The sequence below is a fragment of the Cheilinus undulatus genome, linkage group 3 (genome assembly GCF_018320785.1).
Source record: "Cheilinus undulatus linkage group 3, ASM1832078v1, whole genome shotgun sequence".
In the NCBI taxonomy this organism is placed as follows: Eukaryota; Metazoa; Chordata; class Actinopteri; order Labriformes; family Labridae; genus Cheilinus; species Cheilinus undulatus.
This window is the reverse complement of record NC_054867.1, coordinates 34,500,060-34,523,829: the sequence shown is the minus strand read 5'-3', so window position 1 is coordinate 34,523,829 and position 23,770 is coordinate 34,500,060. Positions and strand designations below refer to the sequence as shown.

General features: G+C 37.7%; 2 protein-coding genes across 2 annotated transcripts; one reads left to right on the top strand and one right to left on the bottom strand.

The window, feature by feature from the left end:
- Positions 1-4,705: 4,705 nt before the first annotated feature.
- On the top strand, positions 4,706-6,971 carry cish (cytokine inducible SH2-containing protein). The gene is made up of 3 exons (XM_041783690.1): positions 4,706-5,050; positions 5,654-5,817; positions 6,029-6,971. Exons 1-3 carry the CDS (start codon positions 5,031-5,033, stop codon positions 6,523-6,525), a joined length of 681 nt encoding a protein of 226 aa, XP_041639624.1. The 5' UTR covers positions 4,706-5,030; the 3' UTR covers positions 6,526-6,971.
- A 151-nt stretch (positions 6,972-7,122) lies between these two features.
- On the bottom strand, positions 7,123-23,342 carry hemk1 (HemK methyltransferase family member 1). Its single transcript, XM_041783689.1, has 11 exons — positions 23,080-23,342; positions 20,111-20,284; positions 19,907-19,998; positions 19,724-19,817; positions 19,498-19,635; positions 17,530-17,594; positions 17,401-17,450; positions 16,858-16,963; positions 8,263-8,358; positions 7,889-7,999; positions 7,123-7,678 (listed from the first exon to the last, which is right to left on the bottom strand). The coding sequence occupies exons 1-11, from the start codon at positions 23,137-23,139 to the stop codon at positions 7,606-7,608; spliced, it is 1,059 nt and encodes a 352-aa protein (XP_041639623.1). The 5' UTR covers positions 23,140-23,342; the 3' UTR covers positions 7,123-7,605.
- Positions 23,343-23,770: the final 428 nt, after the last annotated feature.

Here is a 23,770-nt window from a genome sequence, read left to right as displayed (position 1 = left end):
AAACTTACAATGCGGTAAAAAAGTATTTGTTCCTGTCCTGATTTTGCTGATATTTTGCTATTTGACACACTTAAATGTTTCAGATCATCAGACAATTTTAAACATATCAGACAAAGAAAACCCAAGTTAATACAAAATGCGGTTTTTAAAATGTTTATTTCCTTTATTAAGGGGAAAAATCCGCCCAAACCTACCTGGCCCTATGTGAAAAATGTATTGTTTAAAGCTAGATACGGGAGCTTCATGGTGTGTGGACCACTTTTTTGTCTTACTGCCTTTTATTTTTTAATCCAGCACCCTTTTACTGATGTGTGTGACCTTTTTTTGTTTTTCAATGAATGTAAAATCATGAAAACCTGGTCATAACTTTCCTCTAACTTAAAAGCAGAGAGGAAAATGCATCAAAATATTAATTCAATGGACTCCTTCATACAGGCCAAATCCACAGAAAAAATAGAGCAAAGTCAATTTAGGTCATTTCTCCAGGTGTAAGAAACTGAACGTTTGATGCACCCTGCATCTTCCTCAGAGTCAAACAGTCATCTGTGGTTTTACTACGATGTGAAGGTAGACAGCTGCCTGGGGACCCGTGCTCCAAGGGGCCCCAAGATTCAGGTTCAGATTCTCTAATTACTTTAAGTGATTAAAAAATGCATTTTTAAGGCCAACTATGAATCAAAACAGCATCAAAATTACATTTTTATATTCTAAAAAGTCTCTGGAAGGGCCCCAGGTCCAAACAGAAAGGTCTATCCCTTAAAAATAGGGATGCCGGTATCCAGCATGCAGATATTTTCATACTGATACCAGTATCAACACTGATATTTTGCCAAGATCTTACTAATTTAATCTATTTACTGTAATAATTACTAATTCAATCTGTCTACCAAATTCAAATGCTGAAAGTAATTATTCTATTCACAGACACTGTAAGGACGCTCACTGTGGTAAAATGCCTCACTTCATATGCACATTTGCACTAATCAACTATCTTAAATCATTTTATCTACCCACATCCTTCATACTTCTGATGTCTAGTCAGCATTCTTGGACTATTGGCACATCTTGTACTATTAATGCACACAGATTTGTATATACTTGAAATATTACTAGCAAAAGCTTGTACATATTTAAATCTTATTATTTTTTCTTAATAAAACACTGCTTAGCTGTAAGCTGTAGCAGTTTATGTTCTGGTAAAGACTAAATGTAATTTTACTTTAAATTGTATAGGTTAAATCGAGTTCCTCTGCAAAGGCTTTTCATTTCTCATTTTTACATTTTTTTATGTAGCTTTTGGTTATAGTGTGATTTTTTTTTTAACTTTAGATTTATGTATAACTTTTTATTTGGTAAGATTTTCACTTCTGTTTAGAAATTTGTGCAAATTGTGTTTTGATTAGTATGAGGGGTGGGTAAATGTAAGTGATGTCTCCTGTGTCTGTAAGTTTCCAATGAACACTTTAAATTTCCCTCAAGATTAGTAATCCATCCATCCATCCATCCATCCATCCATCCATCCATCCATCCATCATCCATCCATCCATCCATCCATCCACTTGAATGTAGTACAGACCTAAAACTTCAGTCCTTGAAACACATAACTTAAAATGTGAGGATGAACAAATGAACAGGTTTCATCCTTAAAACAGACTTCAAAGTGTACAGAATGATGATGAATAAAGAAAAAGACTTTAGCTGACGTAAGTCTGTTCATCCATTTGTTTGTGCAGCCAATATTTAGAGCTGATATTGGTATTTTTCAAGCCAAGATATTGATTATAAATATTGGCAGAAATTTTAATATCTGTTGATACCAAAATAATTTAGATAATACCATCCACCCCTACTCACAAAGTCCTTAACTTTCCTCATATCAAGCAAATTTTGTTCAAGCCCTACAGACATATTGATAGAACAAAGAAGATCCTGTAGTTCTCTGGCTTTATTACGTAAAAGATCCTCAACATGTTTTCTCACTCACTTTGATGCTTTCAACCACAGTGCAGGGCCTCATGTTGCTCTCTGCCTGGTCCCCTCCAAAACATTGATGCTGCATCTGCAAAGATTTAAGATATGATGTGGAATAGAGTAACATTGAAGGCTCTTTTCTGAGATCACCCTCAAAGGCCACGTCTAGAATTTAAGTATGTTTTCCTTTTTATTAAATAAATATTTCTCCCTTTTAAATAATGATGACCCACAATTCTAAACCTAGAATAAACACATAGAAGACCTTATCTTGTTTAAAGCCCCACATTTGTGACTTCTCTTCCCATTAATGATTATTTTAAGAACTTGAGCATATGACACATGTGGCATCACTGCACACTGTGTCATTTGAGGCTCAAAACAATTTTGAAAAGGAGGGAAGAAAATGCAAAAGGGTTTTTTAGTGGAAAAAAACAAATCCACAAGTTACTCACCACATTAGACTGACTATGGACCTGTAACTTTTCAGACTGTTCAGCTAGTAAAGATTGGGTTAGCTTACAAAAGATATGTAGATGAATGGAGTAGAAAATGACATTAAAGGGAAGGGCTCAGATTTTACTTAAGCACTGTATTTTTAATCATATTATAGAGAAATGCTTCTGCACCAATATTCCATAGCCAAGCTTTAGAGTGATCAACTTTTTACCAGAGGAAGAGTTTAACATTATAATATGAGGCAGAGTGCATCTGCTTTTTCATGTTAGTACTAATGAGAAATGGACCCATAAATGGAATTTCCATACCTAAAACCTGACCTGAAATAATTAAGCATTTGCTGTATAATCTATTTAACCGGATGTCTCCAGTGAAACACGTTAATTGTACTTTATTCTCAGTATGATCCTCTCAAAACAAGTTCCTTAAAAACCATGCGGCCTGCTGGGTTCATACAGCAATTCAGCTTCAGATTCCCAGTATCCTCCCTGGCTTCCTCGTATAGTTCTCTCCAGGAACCATAAGTCATCATCCAGATGGATCCTATTTTATGTCCCTGAAGTCTCTGCTGAACTTGGCAAACCGTCTTTTTCATATTATGCTCTCTAGGATTGTAATGCATTCCACAACAGCCCTCACGTTGAAAACATTTCGCTCAAAGTGTTATTTGATTAACTTAATGTTGTGGTTAGGCTGCCTCTGCTATGCATAATTAAAAGAAGTAAACCTGAGACACAAAAAATAATGGTGTTGTTCTTTTTTTCCCTGAGCTAAAAGAAGAAACGTGTTTGTTCAACCACATCCAGCAGGGACAAATGAAGTCCACAAGACTTCTTAGAAAATATCTCACTTCTTATTTTCACGGAAAATACGCCATTCTGCTGTTTGGGTTCAGAAGGTTCCTGTGGATTGGGCCATGTGAAGATACAAAACGTTTTAAGAGATGCTTTGTTTAAAATGTACCTCGGTGTGTTTGAGTGAGTCTTTATGCTCAGGCTTTGGTAGCATGATAATAAAAAATTATATCTTTCTTCTGAACAAGATGTTCCTCGAAACAGCCCTTGAAACAATAAGGGTAATGAGCAGCATCAGTAACCTTTAATAAGCTTGTCTCCATGATCAAATGAAAAATCTGCACAAGACACATTATTTTTGTGGAAAAATGTGAGATTCAACTGTTTGGGAATCAGAGGTTTCTTACGAATTTGACTGCAAGAAGATACAAAAAATCTTGTTAGGAATTGCTTTGTTTAAAATCTACTCTGGGTGTGTTTGAAAGAAGCTTATAGCCTATAAATAAATAATGCGATTTTTGTCCTAAACAAGATGTTTCTCTACACAAAAAGGTGATAAAGCAGCATCAGTGAGCTGTAATAAGATCGATTCCATAATCAAATGAATATTCAGCTGGATTGAATTCCTAAATAGATCCCTCTGAATGGAAAACTGTCCATTTAAAGGGATCTGTTCGTTGCCTATGTGTGCGGAAGTACAATTTCCCCATCTTCTATCTTTAGGCGTTAAATATAGGCATACATAATCACTGTTAATATTGGAATCATGACTCCACAAATCCGGTATAATCCAATATAAAAGTCAGACTAACAAACGGAAACAAACCATGAGGAAGAATGTCACTTACTCCGGCCTACAGAAACATTTTATATCAGTTTGTTGTCTCGATAACAACTTGTTTTGTCGAGCGTAATTACTCCAACTAAAGCCTCCGAGAAAACCTCTCGCCGCGTGTTTTCCACCATGGATCGAGGGAAATCTATATTACTGGAAACAGCCTGTGCGCATTCCTATTATCTTTAATGTCGAGGCGGTGAATTCCCAGAATGAATGCTCTGTCGGGGCCGCCCGGTGGGGCGGAGTCAACCCTGCAATTATTCCTGGAAAGCGGATAGGGAGAAGCTGCCGCGCGGTTCCAGGGAGCGCGCGCCGTTTCAGCGAAGGCACAAGCGGTTTGGTCAAACAGAGGGAGAACAGGAGCGGACAGTTGTGACAGAGCTCAGCGGGAATATCAAGAGAATAAAACCTGTTGAAATAAGTAGAGTTACCCGCCACAGTCTGACAAATAAAGACAAAAACGATGCTAACGCTAGAGCTGTTAGCAGTCACGACGCGAAACAACCGGCGGCGGTTGGTGCGGTGCGAGAGATGGTGCGCTCGGCGTGACGTCAGAGCCGCCGGTGCTGTGAAGAGTTCTCAGAATAGACTTCTAGGAAACGGTAAATTTTAAAAGCCAAGCCTTTACACTCTGTCCTTCACGCATTTGGATCCCACTCGGCGACAACACACTCCACACAGCGCGGCTGTCACACGGACTGTAGATTTAGACAGCTTTGAATTATTTCTGCTTTTATTTCACACCGTGTTCGTGGGGAAAAGTACGAAACCTTCACTGCCTGTTTGGATACGGGGAGCTTTTCCTCGTCTGTTCATCGCCAATAACTTACAGACCTATCCATATCGGGTCTTAGTCAAAGCCTTTTGGTACTGGATGTTCTTCGTTTACACAAACCTTTATTTTACTTTCTAAAGAAGAAGAAAAAGAAGACATCCGGATCACATAAAAGCAGGATTTAGGAAATAGTATGATCCTGTGTGTACCAGGGTGAGTCGTGACTTTTCTTTGTTTCTCCTTCCTCCTCTTAGCTTGGAAAACAAGATTTTCTCTAAAAAGTGTTCTTGATTTACATAAAGTTATATTTTAAGTATTTTCAATTGTGCTGCCTATTCAATGGAAAGCACATATTTCTGACTGATGTTTACCTTTTCGATAACAAAGGTCTGTTGCACAAGTTATAAAAACTTGAAAAGCTCTTTACCTCGAATAGCTGGAATTATTCACTATTATATAATTTAGTCCTTATTCAATCAGAAAAGCCTGACAGGGATTAAAATGTCCTTTTTTGAAGAATTCCCTGGCACAGACTGCTATCAATAACAAACAAAACAAAGGTGTAACAGTTAATGCCACTACATGAAAATAAATCAATAAAGTCATTATTAAAATATTCACAAAAGACATTTTTCAGACTTTTTGTTCTGCATCTTCTACAAATGAGCCACACTAAGCTACAAAATATTGTATTTATGGTTCTTTAAAGCTCATAGTTTGGCTTCCTGTATTAATATGAAAGAATAAAGCCAGCAGTGATTGTTTCGTTATGTGAGTTTTTATGTCTTTTAACCCAATTTTTCTTGGTTTGTCCAGGCCCAGAGCTCCTCTGCCTGCTGCTCCAGCCACTGAAACCCAGCGGGGCATGCGGGCAGGAACGCTCCCTCCGACCCCATGCCTTCAAAACACCACTCCACTCTGGGACCCCACAAAGGACCTCAGGGCAATCGCCAGCAACTTCTGCTATCTTGAAAATTCAGGTAAGCTTTTAAGGGCATTTCACCTTCTGATTAGGATTCTCTAGAAAAATCACTACCTGTTCTGTACTTTTCTTTGTGTGATATTGTGTTCTTTGCTCCTAAAATACAGCTGTATTATTTTGTTGTGTTAAAATGAGGCAGCACAAAGGGCGGAGAAAAGCACAGCAGAAGCTGTTCAGAGTGACTAATATTTAGGAATCTGTCTGTGTAGGATGGTACTGGGGAGCGGTCACTGCATCACAGGCCCACGCTGCACTTCAGGAAGCATCCGAAGGAGCTTTCTTGGTACGGGATAGCAGCCACCCTCTGTACATGCTCACCCTCTCAGTCAGGACTGCGCGGGGTCCCACCAGTATACGGATACAGTACAGCGGGGCGCAGTTTCTCCTTGACTCCAGCTCCCCAGCTCGTCCCAGCCTGTCGTCATTCCCCAACGTGCCAAGCCTGGTGCAGCACTACATGGGACCACAGAGGACAGCAGAAGAGGGGAAGGTTGAGGAGCAGGCTCCTTCAAAAACCTCTCAGCAGACAATTCAGGACACATCAGTGGTGCTAAAACTCAAACGGGCTGTGTACAAGCCTCAGGGTCTCCCTTCATTACAGCACCTTACCCGGCTTGTTATAAACAGACACACTGAGTGCCATGAACAGCTACCACTCCCGAGGCCTCTCCTGCGTTACATACAAGACTATCCCTTCAAGGTATGAGGGTCCCATTAGTCCTTTGTGCTGACTGACTTAGAAGAGAGAAAAAACGATCACACAGGTCTGCTGTGCCTGTGAGTGAGTCTGCTGCTCCTGCAGATGGAGGCCAGTCATGGAAATACTAGACAAAAGGTCGTGTTTTTTGCTGACAAAAATGTACAAATTCAGTTAATACTGATGTGCCTGTTTAAGACTTCATAAGTCAAGGACTGATGGGCAGACAGACCCAGAAAAAGACAACGTTGACGCAGTCTTGAGTACTGTAATCTACACTTTGTTTTATGCTGAATGTAGAAATTGTCCATAACCACGTTAACACTCATCAGTTTGGGATGTTCATTCTGTACACTGATTCCATTCAGACATCTTTTTTATTTTTTGCAGTATGACGTTTTTTCTACCTTTTACATGTGTACAATTTTCTATTAAAATAACCAACTGGAGTCTTACTTTGTGTCCCTTATATCCTCTTTTATTCTTAAAATAGCAGTGTTACTCACAGGCTTTAGAGGAAAAACTGCTATAATCATTATTACTAACACCACATGGTGACTGCTCTTGTGACACTTTGTTACGACACATTTTCTCCTTCAATCACCTTTGAAACACAAAGACTTTGTGGCCTTTGAGCTTAAAGTGTGTGACAGACCCAGACTGTTTAAGGAACTGAAGGCCACGCATTGTGTGTTTTTTGCACAACAATGCATACACGGCTTGCATCTGAGTCAGCAAGTGGACAAGTGAAGGGGAGGACCGTTCATCAGTGGATTCACAGAACTGCTGAGTGCTTCCTGGGAAGAGGGTGAGATTCTGAGAGGAAGGTTTCTAAGAAAAGCCTCGGTAATTACCTTCAGCTTTGAGCCCGCTTTTTGGGCCATCTTGCACACATTTTTTGATCCTGCCACAGGATGTGATTACAAATGTTAGTAGATTAAAAGTGCAGTAGTGATATGTAAATCATTTGAGCCTCTGCAAATTGGGACTTTGAGTGATAGAATCAGTGCGTGTATGTGCATGGCGGCTCAGAGGGGGCAGGGGAGCGGCGGCTGTGGCAACCTGGGCTAAAGCCAGCGTAATAGGATCTTAGTTTCTCAATCCAAATCCAGCTTGGTGGTCCTTGTTTGACTCGTCTTTCTGAAGGATGCAGAATCTTGGCCTAAAAATGTAAATTAAAAGAAAATCAGTGCAATTAACTCTAAATTTGAAAATGCAATATGAAGATAGCAGGAATTATGGGTGTTTACTGCTCAGTTTGGAGATTTAATTAACCACAAGGGCTTTTCCTGTTAATTTAAACACACAGCTTTATGCCTAAAAGAATAAGGTTTAACAAAAACCTGGTAGGTTAAAGGAGTCTGAGACATACCTGCTGTTGATGTCACACCTTGTCCCCACATAATGCATCTCCTCTACATTCACCTCCACCCACTGCTGAATAAGCTGAGGGTGTCTGGGATCTACCTCCAAGTAAACATGCCTGTTATTCACAGTAAAAGAGCACAAAGTAGATTAAAAATATAATCAGGGTTATCAGAAGCAATGTTGAGAAGGAAGCAGTGGCTCATATCTGGAGCTGTTTTCACCATAAGTGTTTTAAAGCTTAACTCATTAAAAAGGCAACATGATACTGTGTTTTTCAGAACATGCTGTTCCTATGACAAGCCGCTGCCGCCGGTAGGAATTAAACCCAGGTGTGTGTTTCCGTGTGTGTGCGTGAGTATGTGTGTGTAACTTTCTTACCCATGGTTTGATAGAATCTTTGGAGCCAGGGTTAAAATATGTCGGATCACTTTTAGGCCATCTTCACCTCCATCCAGAGCAGCGTGGTCTTCAAACCTGGGCACACAGTGTCCACAACTCACTTAAGTAATTCAATTTGATAATTCCAAAAAATCATTTTAAAGTAGAGCTTGTTCTCTGCTGCTAATTATTAGGATTATCAATTTATATTTTATGCATTTCAAGGATTTGTCTTTGAAATGAAAACAAATTTAATGTGCACATTTTTCCACAATCTATCAAAAAACACAAAATCTGTGTAGCCTTAAAATATATACAGACAGTAAATAAAAGGATTTGTAAAGATTATAACACACTCTGCAATGCTGTAAAGCCAAGATGCTTCATCAGCAAAAATTTAATATAGAGCAGACCAGATTCTTCTAAACTTTCACTGGGCTCTGCTTTTGTGTGCAGTATCTGGATACCATGGAAATATCTCACTTAAAAATAAAAACTGCGTATTTAATCTGCAGACAGCTTTAAAAATCGCCAGATAGCTACCAACAGCTGAAGCACTGCTGCTAATTCAAGATGAAGCTTGTAACTAACATGCCACAGCTTGCCTTGGTTAAAGCTTAATTTGCTCATGCCCTGGAGCAGTTTTTATCTGATAGAAATAATTTAGCTGGTAATTTAGTTTGTGTTTTAACATAAATACTTTTAAGTTAATCAGATAATAAAGTATTAAAACAGTTAACAAGCTAGCTTGCTAATAGTAGCTTAGCCTAGAAGCCCCTGACTAGAAACAAAAACATGATTGTAACTGTAGTTTAGTTAGGCAAGGCAAAGCAGGTTTATTTATATAGTGTATTTCATGCAAAAAGTAACTAAATGCTTTACATAGGTGAAGGAAACATCAGCACAAGACAGACAACACAAATAGGAAATATTAAAATACATACACAAAAGGCGTGAGCACATACAATCCTAAAATAAAATCATTTTAAAAGAGATCAAAAGTTAAGTTACAATGTTAAAAATATTACAATCAAATACAAACTATGGATGAAAAAAACAATAAAACTAAGGTGTGAAATGTAAGTTTTATTCAAAGATGCTTAAAAAAAAAGAAATGTCTTCAACCTGGATGTAAAAATATTAATGTCTGGGGCACATCCAATCTCAGTTGGCAGTTTGTTCAATTAGCACGCAGCATAGTGGCTAAATCAACAGCTCTGAGGGTCCTGGTCAGTTGATAGCTTTTCAGCATGTCTATACTGAGACCATGCAGTTCAGTGACTAATAAACTATTAAAAAAACTTTAATATTTATTCTCAAATTAACTGGGAGCCTTTGCAAAGATTTTAAAACCGGAGTACTGTGTTCAGTTTTCTTTGTCTTTGTCAGGAGCATGGCGGCTGCAGTTTGAAAGAGCTGTAGCTGTTTCACGGTCTTTTTAGGAAGCACTTCATTTTTTGAGGAATAAAATTGTTTATTAATATTATTTAACCATTCAGTTGGCTTAATGAAAAACTGCTACATTATTGGAAAAACAGCTGGCCATGCTATGAGAACCATGACAGTCAGAAAATATTCCATAAGTAAGTCAAGAGGCAGAAATTGTTATCATAGCATCAACAGTCATATTGTGGATCAGCAGTGATGAAAAGTAACTAATTATATTTACTCAAATTACTGTAACAGAGTAGTTTTTGGGGTAGTTCTACTTTTTAAGTACATTTTGAAATCAGTCATTTTGCTTTTACTTAAGTAAGTTTCAACCAGAGTAACTGTACTTTTACTTGAGTCCTATACTCTTGAGCATATAGCGAGAGAATGATTCCACATAGAGGTCATAGAGGTGCGACTTTACCTGAACATCCTAGTTGAAGATCCATATTCTCATGTTCATGCCAATAAGGAAAGGTCATATTTTACTTTACAACCCCTCAGTAGCTACTAAGTCTGGGAGATTTATCTAAATTTAGATTAATTGGTAATATATCCTATTGCAACTTTCAAATTGCATAAGATGCAATATTTCTTTGACCTCAAATGTGCAACCCCCCCCCCCCACCACAGTTTTATATTATACTAGTATATATACAGTGCTTAACAAATTTATTAGACCACAACCCAAAGTAAGGTTTATGCCACAGCTGCCCTAAATTAACAGCCTTGGTAATTAACAAAAGCATTTTTTATGTTTCTGCAATGGTTAATACACCAATATATACAGTTGAAACCAGAAGTTTACATACACTATATAAAAAGGCACATAAACTTTTTTTTCTCACCATCTAACATTAAATCAGATTAAACTTTTCCTGTTTTTGGTCAATTAGGATTACCAAAATTATTTCTATTTGCTAAATACCAGAACAATGAGAGAGATAATTTTTTAGACAATTTTTTATTATTTTCTTGAGAGTCAGAAGTTTACATACATTTCATTAGTATTTGGTAGCATTGCCTTTAAACTGTATGACTTGGGTCAATTGTTTTGGAAATGCTTCCACAAGCTTCTCACAATAATTTGCAGGAATTTTGGCCCATTCCTCCTGGCAGAACTGGTGTAACTGAGCCAAGTTTGTAGGCCACCTTGCTCGCACATGCCTTTTCAGCTCTGCCCATAAATTTTCAATGAGATTGAGATCAGGGCTTTGTGATGGCCACTCCAAAACATTGACTTTGTTATCCTTAAGCCACTCTGTAACCAGTTTGGCAGTATGCTTAGGGTCATTGTCCATTTGGAAAACCCATTTGCACCCAAGCTTTAACTTCCTGGCTGATGTCTTGAGATGTTGCTTCAGTATTTCCACATAATGTTCTTTCCTCATGATGCCATCTGTTTTGTGAAGTGCACCAGTCCCGCCTGCAGCAAAACAACTCCACAACATGATGCTGCCACCCCATGTTTCACAGTTGGGATGGTGTTCTCAGGCTTGCAAGCTTCCCCCTTTTTTCTCCAAATGTAACGATGGTCATTATGGCCAAAAAGTTCGATTTTAGTTTCGTCAATCCACAGAACATGTCTCCAAAAATTAAGGTCTTTGTCCCTGTGTGCATTTGCAAACTGTAATCTGGCTTTTTTATGTTTCTTTTGGAGTAATGGCTTCTTCCTGGGAGAGTGGCCTTTCAGCCCATGTGGGTACAGGACTCGTGTGACTGTTGATAATGACACTCTCTTACCAGCTTCAGCCAGCATCTTCACAAGGTCTTTTGCTTTTGTTCTTGGGTTGAGATGCACTTTTTGGACCAAAGCACGTTCATCTCTGGGACACAGAACCCGTCTCTTTCCTGAGTGGTATGATGGCTGGACATTCCCATGGTGTTTATACTTGCGTATAATTGTTTGAACAGATGAACGTGGCACCTTCAGGCATCTGGAAATTGCACCCAAGGATGAACCAGACTTGTGCAAGTCCACAATTCTCTTCCTGATATCTTGGCTGATTTCTTTTGATTTTCCCATGATGTTACACAAAGAAGCAGTGTGTTTCCGGTGTGCCTTAAAATACATCCACAGGTGTGCCTCTAATTAACTCAAATGTAGTCAATAAACCTATCAGAGGCTTCCAAAGACATGACATCATCATCTGGGCTTTCCCAAATTGTTTAAAGGCATAGTAATCTTAGCGTATGTAAACTTCTGACTTTGAAGAAAGTAATAAAAATTGTCTAAAAAAATCCTTTTCTCATTATTCTGGCATTTAGCAAATAGAAATAATTTTGGTAATCCTAATTGACCAAAACCAGGAAAAGTTTAATCTGATTTAATGTTAGACGGCGAGAAAAAAAAAGTTTATGTGCCTTTTTATATAGTGTATGTAAACTTCTGGTTTCAACTGTAGAAGCTCTTTAACCCCAATGATATTTTTAATGCTAAAATATAATTATTATTGTTATCCATGAATTTTCAAATTTACTGTTTTACAAAAAGCTGAAAAAAATAGTAAAGCACATTCATATTTCTTGATTAATATGTCAGATTATAGTTATTTACTTGCCTTCCTGAACAGAAAAATGAGTTTTAGTGGTTGATGTTATGCTTGATTAATTTCTGACTTCTCAGGGAAGCCCAGTGAGCCAGCTCAAATTTTTGAGTATAAAAAGGTGAATTCAGTTTGAAATTCCTCATTCCTGTTCAAAATGGTAAAACGTGGAGAGCTCACTGAAAATGAAAGAGTCCACATTAAAGCACTTGAAGATGCTGGTTGGTCTCTGAGACAAATATGGCAGGTGGTCTAATAAATTTGTTAAGCACTGTATTTTTTTTTGCAGCAGCAGCAGCAGAGATGTTTTTCTCTACACAAACAATAGAGCATCATTTTTCTAGAATAGTTTGCAAAACACTTACTTTTCTTATTTTTGTATATTTTTTTCTTTTTAAAAAAGAGAATGACATAAAAATGATGATTCCCTTCAATACAACCATCCGCACTGCATCTGCAAAATGAATCAAAATAATCACAGATAGATGTTTTTATCAAAAATTTTCAGCCCTAGTTTTCATGAACTAGGGCTTTCATAAATCACTAAATTTATTACAGTAATCAAAGAATATAAATAAAGATATGCAATTCATACTGATTCATGCATCATTTTAAGTCATCCTACATGCCCAGCCTACAGGAACAGTTTATGTTTGTGCTATCTAATATTGTGTTGGTTAAAACAGATAATGATTTATTGGGTTTGTTCAAAAATATATAAGGAGAGGAACTCAAAAAATGATTGAATGTCAAATGCAAATCTGTAAAAAAATGCTATTAGATTATTTCCCCAAATCATTCAGCTCTAGTATCAGTACTCAGTCCTTACAGTATACTTGAAATTAAATACTTTTACCTATACTAGAGTAGGCTTATGGGCCAATACTTTACTTTTACTTGAGCTAATTTGTTCTTTTACTTGAGTACATAAATCTTGTACTTTTCGAACCTCTGCCAGTCAGGCTTTTATTTTGAAAGCTGTGGGTCGTTGACATGGACTAACTCACAGTGATTGTAACTTTATTTCCTCTTCTTTAAAACAATCAATACATATCCATATTCCCAGGGAGGCAAACATGTCAAACTAATGTTAGTATTCTAGCCTCCCTCCTTTTCTATTTCATCTGATGCTAACTTGCAGTGGCACTTTGCTAACAAAACAGTGAGATGGCACAAACTTTTTACCAACAAAGCAACAAAAAAGGCAACAAGTAACTGGTGAACTAATCGACAACACTGAGATTAATACCTAGCTTGTGGTGATGGTATGAGATGAATGTAACTTGATGCTTGGTGCTCTGTGTGTTAGCTACAACACATTACACAGGCTAATGTAAGTCAAGTAGCAATGAAATTATGATAAAGAGTTAGAGTGATGTGGGTATTCTTCAGATAAAAATGGGATGGGTTACAGGGTAGCATAAAAACTAGAATTAGAATTAGAGGATTCATGTTAACTTAGCACAAAAAGTAAGGAAATTTGTGTTTGGTAGATTATTTCTTTGTTGTAACAATGCTTCTTGGCAATAAATCTTATAACGTTGGAAAGCCTGTTTATTTCCCTTTTAAATGATGCCACATTTGTAAGGAACATGCATGTGTGGGATGAGCAGCAGAGCTGAGTATGTGGGTTGTGCCCATGAAAGATTTGCCAAATCTTCTCTGCCAATGCCAAACAGCTTATTCTGCTGTTGACTCTTCTTTGGTGTTTGGTGGATTGAATTATTGAAGTTTGAAGAAAAAAGACATATTGGCAATTTAACAATATAGTCATTTAACAAACAGGAGCCTCAGTAGAGTGTGGAAGAACCATTCACAGCCACAACAGCCTGGCACTCCTCCTCATGCCGGTCACACATTGCTGTGGGATGACATCCCATTCTTCAACCAGCATTTGTCACAAGTCAGCCAACGTGGTTGTGTTGGTCACCTTGGCAGAAACAGCACGCCCAAGTGTTCAGTGGGTTTGAGGTCAGGACTGGTGGCGGGCCAGTCCATCCTCTCCAATCTCAAATTCTGGAGGTAGTCTCTGATAAACCCCGCTCTGTGGGGGAGAGCGTTGTCATCTTGGAGGACAGAGATCTTGCTGACAAGGTGAGGAAACGTCTTCCTGGGATGCACACTTCGCGGCCTGTCTCTGACATCCCCCCGTTATATGGAGCTTGGCCTTCAGTTTGGAGATGGTACTAGGACTGTGAGGGAATTTTAAGTGTGGTACTAGGACTCACTCCAAACAATGCCACAACTTGGTTTTGCGGACCACCAGCTTGAAGTTGCCCTATCGAACGGGCCCTATCCAGATCAGTCAAACGTGGCATGCCGATTCTTGGAGCAAACGCCTACTGACCACTGTGGCCCATGCTCAAAGGTTCTGCCAATCAGGTACAATCGGGCACTTGATCTACCAAACACAAATTTCCTTACTTTTTGTGCTAAGTTTATTTTAATATTGTATCAATGAGATATTCGACTGGATTTGAATGAAAGTGCTCTGAAAATAGTGCAGGGTGGAGAGCTGTAAAGTGATGGGGGCCAAATGAGTGATTTTAAGAAGTGGGTGGTACATCTCCCACTCATATGCACACTGTAAAAAATCCAACTTAATAAATGTTGAGTGAACGAATGATGAAGTATTGGGTGCACTTTTGATGACTAGTTTCTTAAATAATGTACGATACAAACAAAGTGAATATATACATTTAAGTCAAGCCAACTGAAATCTAGATTTCTATCTTGGCAATCTGAGATTTTCAGTTATGAGAATGTAATGCCAACTAAATGGACACAAAGTATTAAGTTTGGCCTCTCAATTTAAGATAGCTGTAAAACTTGTTATGTTACCCTAACTATTTAAAGTTGGGCCTTCAAATTTGTTCTAACTGTGCAATGGGTCCAGCAATCGAGATAAGCACAGATATTGTTATACTCATCCCCCATCCCTCCAAAAAGTACGTTTTTAGTTTCTATTCATGGTCAACGGTTTGTTTCTTTAACATAAAAATATTATCCTATTCATCCATCTGTTATCAAAAAAAAATCCTAAACATCAACCTTTCAGTGCTTTTGACAGAACAGTTTCTATTAAATCTGTCTGATAACTAATTTTTTAAGTTAAATTATAATACAGCAACAAAGAGACCTATAAGTCCTCCATGATAGGTTTAAAAAAGAAAGAACTGAAGCTAATTTCAGTAAATGCCAGTGATATAATCGTATATGATGGGCGGTCTTCATTCTTTATGACTGTAAGTGTTTTATACTGTGGGCTGAGTAAGCAACATTATTATTAAATTTTCTGAATCAATTAACTGACACATAAATTTTACATAAAGTAGCATGAAATGTGAAGACATTATTGGTTACAAACTTATGACTAGCACTAGTCCAGATTGGTAATTTAAATTAAGAGGGCTTGGGAACCTTCGTCACATTGTGTTGCATTATGTAATAGTAAACAAACAGAGATAGAAAGAGTTTGAAAAAGATTGATGCAGCTTTGTTAGGCAGAAGGAGAGCTGTTCATGCTCCCCACCTGTGAAACAAGCTTCCAGAATACTGAGGTCTGCTACAACCATGAGCTCATAAATTTAGGACTAAAACATTTCTGTTTATTGTGGCTATTAAAAAGAAAATGCATCAATAAAGTTAATTCAAATTTTAGTTTTTTTAAAGCTTTTTTTTTCATTCAAATACCATTTTTAATAACAAATAAAATCTATCAAACTGAAACATGAAGGCTATAAATAGATAACACTGTTAGCATTTTTAACATTTTACTGACAAATCAAAGAGAATTAAATAATATTGATTTATTTATTAATTCAGTGCTGTACTCACAGCACCTGCATGAACTCCCCTTTACTGCATAAGTGGAAGAAGACAGGAGTTGTCTATCTTTTTTATCATTATGGTCATGTGTACTGCCACTACACTGCTGATGGGCCGGACAAACTGCCGTAGCTACCATCATGGCAGATCTCCCACAAGGCCCTGCAGCATGACAGCATGATCCCAAATGGCACCTGCAACCCTTAAATTTTGGCTTTACTCTAACTGCACCATAAGTGAGCAGTGTAAATTGGAGAACAGTAGGGGCTCAAAAGCTTTGTTTTAACACAATCCAGACTCATTAGAAGTTTCTGTGCCAGCATATTAGTGTGTGCAAACTATTTTCATCACTGCTGCCGAACATCATCATCATCATCATCACTCAAGTTGTTCCTGATAATATGTCTCAGATATTGCACCTTTGTTCTGAGCAGATACTAAGTTTCTTGCATAAGTGTCTTTTATATAACCTTACTCAGTGCTACCCACCAGCCATTAAAAGTTTATACAAATGACGCACTTGAGTAATGTCAGTGATAAAATATGTAATACCTCCTGTCCCTTAAGTAGGTGGGCTCTTTTTTTTGCCCTACAATTGCAGGTTCCAAAAATCATTTAACTAATGATTGCATGTAAATTTTTTATTTCTATTTTTACCTTTCATTCATGAATTCACCCGCTTTTAATATTTCACCTGATTTATTTGTCTCTGGAACAGTTGTAAAAATAATTGTAGGAAAGTTATATAACAAAATAAAACATGCAGAGGGATTGAGTGTGCCTAAGTCACCTGTATATTTCAGGCTGCAGTGACGCCATATCCTTAGAGAACAGGTACGGAGGGTTGCTGACCAAAACTGAAACAGGCTTACGGAGGTTCAACAAGGCTTCAGCATCTGAAAAAAACCCACAAAATTCAATTTAATCCGTAGTGCTTATTTGTGTTTTGTCTTTCTATTATTCTTTTTATTGACAGTTGGCAAAATCCTTAAGCAACTGTGTCCCTTTCATTTGCATAATCAACAAACATTTGTGCCACAAATCCAAAAAATTCCTATCAGAGGTGTTTAAGACAACATGGAGCTAATGAGAAGAAAAAAACTATTGTATATGAATAAAATGATTCTACATACCAAATCTGAACTGTGTGTTTTTTAACAGTTCTACCACATATCTACCTCCTTGGTTTTACTCTTCTCACATCATTTAACATAATTTACCTTTCAAGATGTATCAATTAAAATCTTGTTTCTTTATGATATGCTTTTTTCTTTAGGCATCTGAAGTGTGTTTTCTAATAATTGTTATGAAGTGCTTGAACTTTCTCACTCACCTTTCGTTACATCTATATGATACACCTGAAGTCTGTCCTGAAGCCCAAACCTGAAGAAAAAAAACAGACTCTATTCTTTATTCTACACCACCGATGATAAAGGAGGGCATTTAGAGCTGCTTCATTTACCTTGATGCATTCTGTATTGTTAAATCCACTGCATCCTTACTTTGATCCACAGCAATGGCTTTAAGCTGGAGAAAGAGAAACAGACAAGGTGAAAAAAACTGATGTTTACTGTTTTTCTTGATAAAAACATTTGTCTTAACTTCATAAAAACATTATTTTTTTAAAGCTTTAAAATCTATTTTCAGTGTTGAGGGAAACAAGCAGACTCACATAGCTACCCATGTGACAGTATATTGAAAAGTACCAGAGTCTATGAAAGTATGCACCTACAGTGCCTATAAAAAGTTCAAAAATTATCAATTTGTTTTTTTTTTTTTTTACAAAAAAGCCAAAAAACTCTCTTTAATATCAAAGTGAGACTGATTTCTACAAATAAATGTCAATTAAACAATATGTAATGTAAAATAAGCAACTGCATAAATATTAACCCTTTTAAAAGTTATTCAACAGAGGTCCAGCCAATTGCTGGTAGTCTCACAATTGTATAAACACACCTGTGTCTGTAAGGTCCAGTCACTGGTTAATCAGCGCTCCTGGCTACCATTACACCATGGAGACAAAAGAACACTCCAAACAACTGAGAGAAAGGGTTAGTGAAAAGTGTAAGTCAGGAGATGGATACAAAAAATTTCCAAGGCACTGAACATCCTCCAGAGTTCGGTTAATTCTATCATCTGTCATGGAAGGAATATGGCACCTGTGTTAATCTGCCTAGTTCAGGCCGTCCTCACAAACTGAGTGAGCGTGCAAGAAGGAGACTAGTGAGAGAGACCACCAAAACACCTGTGACTACTCTGAAGGAGTTAACAGGCTTCAGCAGCTGAGATGAGAGAGACTCTGCAAACAACAACTGTTGGCCGGGTTCTTCACCAGTCAAAACTTTATGGGAGAGTGGCAAAGAGAAAGCCACTGTTGAGGAAAATTAACATTAAGTCGTGACACAAAGACGTGGGAGACTCTGTGGTCAAGTGGAAGAAAGTTCTTCGGTCTGATGAGATCAAAACGGTGCTTTTTGGCCATCAGACAAGATGCTGTTTGGCAGACATCAAACACTGCACATCACCACAAACACACCATCCCCACTGTGAAGCATAGCAGTGGCAGCATCATGCTGTGGGGATGCTTCTCAGCAGCCAGCCCTGGAAGGCTTATAAAGGTAGAGGGTAAAATGAATGTGGCAAAATATAGAAAAATCCTGGAGGACAATCTTATTCAGACCCCAAGAGAAGTACAACTTGGGAGAAGATTTATTTTCCACCAGACAATTACCCAAAGCATATAGCTAAAGCTGCACAGAAGTTATTTAAGACAATGAGGAGAATGTTCTGGAGTGGCCGAGGCAAAGCTGAGACTTTAATCGATTAGCGAATGTGTGGTTGGACAGAAAACTGCTGTTCAAGCCCAATCCCTGTGCAGCCTGACAGAGCTGGAGCAGTTTTTGCAAATAAGAATGGAGTAAAACTAGAGAGTACGGATCGCACATCTGGGATACTGCAATATTACTAATGCAAAGATTCACACTGACTCAGCGCTTGGAGTGTTCTTTTGTCTTCATGGTGTAATGGTAGCCAGGAATACTGATTAACCAGTGACTGGACCTTCCAGACACAGGTTTCTTTGTACTACAATCACTTTAGACACATTCACTGCACTCAGGTAATTTCCACTTCACTAATTGTGAGATTACTAGCATCAGTTGACTGGATCTGTATTGAATTAGGTGACTTTGAAGGGGTGAATATTTATGCAATCACTTTATTTACCTTACATATTTGTATTCAATTGACATTACTTTGAAGAAAGCTGATGACATCTGTTGACATTAAAGAAGGTTTTTGTCACATATTGACCAAGATTGATTTATAAAATCAATAAAAAGGGTAAAACATCCAAGGGGGTGAATACGTTTCATAGGCACTGTACCTCAGCCTTGATCAAAGTGGTGGAAACTGACACTCAATCTCTCACCTGAGGCAGACTCTTCAACAGACTTAGAGAAATGGCACCAGAGCCACATCCAACCTCCAAGCTTGTTAGCTGTGCATCGTCACCCGCTCCTAACCTGAGCTTCATTTCCAAATCTGAGAGCACAAGGTCAACCAATTCCTGCAAACACAGGAACACGGCTGTGGTTGTGTACAAGTGATTCTTGGGATTAGAGTGCAAATTAATTATGTGGGCAGATTTTCTTTACCTCTGTTTCAGGTCTTGGTATGAACACCGGGGGTCTCATCTTAAGCGTCAGATCTCTGAAATCCCACTCCTCAATTACATACTGGACTGGCATTCTGCAAATACACACAGTCATTTATGATTATTCTCAGAAAAAAACACCCTGTGAGCATGCAGTAAACGTCTATATGAAGAATCTTTAAACCTGGACAGGCGTCTGGTGCAGAGCTTCCATATCTGCTTAGTTTTTTCTTGGCTGAGAAAATCTGTCAGCTTCCCCTTCTCTAGACTTTCGATCTAGATAAAAATAGGTCATGTCAGAAGAGGAAGGGATGCTGCTAAATGAGAGGAAGAATATTCAGACATTACATCAGAGGATGCAGAAGAGACTCAGCAGAATTTAGCTCACAGTTTTAGCTCCAAGCAGATAAGCGATGATGTAATTGCTCGAGTGGTCAGGCTCTGTCACACCCATTTCTTCAAAGTGTTTCCTCCATAAGTGTGCTGCCTGAAGTGCAGTGATCGGGTCCGCAGGAAAGGCTGGAGCGCTGTATCTTCGCACTGCAAGGGAGCCCCAAAGTCCCTAAAATTAATCAACAAATTAAGATTTTTAATGAGCATGCATCCTCAAATGTAATTTGATCCAGCAGTGGTTTAAGAATCTTTTTTTGATTTCCCTATAAGCAATACACAGGAGAAAATCCTGATGAAAACCTAAAAGGAACTAAAGAGTAAACTCTAAAAGGTTAGTTTCATACCGGTCTGTGGATACCACTAAATGATGTACTCTCCAGACAAATGTCCCACAAATAGTTCAAAAGCTCCCTGTACTTCCCATACATGACCTGAGTGAAGGTCCCCAAGCTGGGACACTGTGTAAAATGTGGATGAAAAAACAGGATGCAGTGATTTGCTAATCTTCTTTAACCTGTATTCAATTGAACACAAAACAAGGAAATGATATTTAATGTTTAAACTGATTAACCTTCAACCAACTGATAAGCCTGCAAAACACATCTGTCCCAAAAAAGATGGGACGGATGCAAGAAAAGACTGTGAAAGTTGTGAAATGCTCCAAAACACCTGGAATATTGAACAGGTAGGTAGGTTCATTAGTAACACATGATAGTACCATGCTTCTCCACCTTGTGAAAGCATGCATGGGCAAATAGTCCAACAGTTTTTGAAAACGTCACTCTGCATCTAATTCAAAGAATTTAGAGCTTGCATCTAATTTTGTAAGTTAAGACTCGACCATGCAAAGTAAAAGTCAGACATCAACAACATCCAGAAGCGACAGACTTCTCTGACCTAGAGTGGAAAAGTGTTTCAAATTGTTTCTGGTAATGGCCATCGAGTCCTTCAGGCTTAAAAGGAAAAGGACCATCCGGATTACTATCAACACAAAGTTCAAAAGCAATCATCTGCAATGTTATGGAAATGTTTCAGTGCCCATGACATGGGTAACTTGCAAATCTGTAAGGCACCATTAATACCGAGGGGCACATGCATCACTGACATATAAGACTTCATTCTTTTGCAGTTGCACCACCTGACATTTGAAACTAATTTCAGATAAAACAGGCAATAATTTGACACGTTACTTTTATTCTTGTTAGACAATGGATATGGAAGCATATAGTGCTCAAAATTAAAATGAAAAGTCTAACATGAAAATTAAAAGATACATATATTTTAAAGATAAATCAAGATCAAATGGTAAATTCATTTTTTAGCAGTTTTACATTGATTATACCATCTGACATGGAAAGTGTACCCACCCTACTTTGAAAAGAAAAGTTTTTATCTTTACATGAAACCATACTTAAACCATTTCTTTTGGCCACGAGTGTCAACTGATAAAAATGATAAATTTTGCCAAAATCAGTTTTTATCACTTCATTTAAAAATAAAATTCCCATGATTACAGCTGCACCACTCTGACATTTAAGAACTAGTATATTCTAGAACAAAAGTTTTTAGATAATCCTACCAGCTTCAAAATGATCAATTACAATAACTTGTTTATTCCAAAGCTTTCTACTATAAAATCATGCAAAAGTGTTCTAATTTAATTTCTGTTCATTTACTGACTGTTGCACCACCCGACATTTTCAGGGTTTGAGATGCCAAAATCTGAAATTAATTTTATTATTCAAATACACTGAAAATGTATTTAAACAAAGGTGGTTCCATAGAGCTAATTGATTTGTGCCATGAAATAATACACTTTATTCAAAAGAAAATTATAGATTCCAACACAAAAATATGCATGTTGAGTCACTGATCCACATACAGGTCTTGGAGCAATAAACTTCCATCTGGACAATGACTTTTTCTAGGGAAGTCCCTGCTTATTTCAGTAAGACAACACCAAGCCCCACTAAATCCAAGTTACAACAGTATGGCTTCACATTAAAAAGTGCAGATACAAAACATACCTGCATGCAGGCCAGACCTGTCTCCCATTAAAAATGTATAGTGCATTATGAAGTGCAACATACAACAAGTACCCTACGCTGTTAAGCAACTTAGGATGTACATTAAGCAAGAATTAGAAAGAATTCCACTTTCAACACTTCATCAGCAAGTGTCATCTTAAATCTCCAGAAGCTTAGTAGGTGCTGTTAGGAAAAAAAAAGATGATGTTACACAGCAGCAAACATGCTCTCAACTTTTTTGGTATATGTTGCCAGAAACAAAGTCAGAATGTGCTTATATTAAGAAAGAAAAAACAAGTGTTTCAGTTTGAGCATTATACATCTGGTCTTTGATTTGTATTCGTTTTGATATAGGTTTAAGAGGATTAGCAGATCACTGTACACTGCTTTACTCACATTTCACACAGTGTCCCAACTTTTGGGGAATTGGGATTTGTATACAGAAACGGTCTAGATTCTTGCTGATGACCTTGATAGCTTTTGTAGGAAGAAGCTTTAGCAGTAATTTTAGCCTGTCTCAGAACCAGTAAAAAAAACTCACGGAGGAGCTTTAATAAACATTTAACCAATTTTTCTACATGCATGCCTTATCCTTTAAGACATTTTCATCCAGCTGATGAGGTTTAAGGCTGAGGCTGTTTCTGGGTATATTCTGATGTAGCCTACTTGTCCTCATTTGTTCCATGCTGAATAGAAATTTTAGCTTTTGCCAAGTAACGCCAGTGATACAACACTGCCACTTTAATGTTTATACACATGGAAAAATAAATGACTTTACTAATAACTGTGATTAAATGTGCATTATTCTGTTTTTAGCTGCTAAGTGACTGTTTTTTCTCAGTAAATTCCAATGCACTCTTTAATCAGAGACACCGGGTTCATCGGCCCTTCACTTCTTACTTATGCCAAGACTGACGTAATAGTGTATTGTTATTACCTTTATCCCAACACTCCTGAATCCAAAGCATCTGTGTCCTACACTCATCGTTCTCCACATGACATCAACATCACTTTAACCTTACGTACACTTATGTTGCCGTCGTCTACACCCTTATGGTACTCAGTTGTCCTACATATATCTTTGTAGGTCATTCTTAATGTCCCATGTGTACATTAAACACCATTTCAATGGTCTAACAGTACGCTAGTTGACACTGTTGACTGTACTTCCAACACACGGCGCCCACAACTCTTCCTGTCGTCGCCGTGACGCAAAACGTCTCCACGTGCGGCGCATCTTGCGCAGCATTAACCCTGGTGAATAGTGCTACTTTTAAGTGCTGTCGTATAAATAAGATATTTGAGTTTGACTTTCATAATAACACATCAAGCACTAGTTAATCGAAGTTTTATAAGGTAATGTTAAACTATCGGTCAGCATATTATCATTGCTGCAATTAACACCTGCCGAGAGACTCACCGAAACGGGATTAGTTTGTTTAATTCACCCACGATTTTGTAAAATACAGTTTTTCTTCACAAATGTGCAGCTTTATATGCTTAAATGATACCAAAGTAATTATTTACAACAGAAATAATGCTAATACATTTTTATACTTTAAAAAAGTACAAACTTCCTGTGTAATATTTGTAACTTCCGTTATCTTGATTTGTAAATTACGAGGAGC

Coding starts and splice junctions, on each gene's coding strand:
- hemk1 (XM_041783689.1), bottom strand. CDS start 23,139: ATGTGGAGAACGATGAGTGTAGGACACAGATGCTTTGGATTCAGGAGT. Junction 19,818..19,906: donor TGCACCAGACGCCTGTCCAG/GTTTAAAGATTC, acceptor GTGTATTTGCAG/AATGCCAGTCCAGTATGTAA. Junction 19,636..19,723: donor TACCAAGACCTGAAACAGAG/GTAAAGAAAATC, acceptor CTGTGTTTGCAG/GAATTGGTTGACCTTGTGCT.
- cish (XM_041783690.1), top strand. CDS start 5,031: ATGATCCTGTGTGTACCAGG. Junction 5,051..5,653: donor ATGATCCTGTGTGTACCAGG/GTGAGTCGTGAC, acceptor TGGTTTGTCCAG/GCCCAGAGCTCCTCTGCCTG. Junction 5,818..6,028: donor CTGCTATCTTGAAAATTCAG/GTAAGCTTTTAA, acceptor CTGTCTGTGTAG/GATGGTACTGGGGAGCGGTC.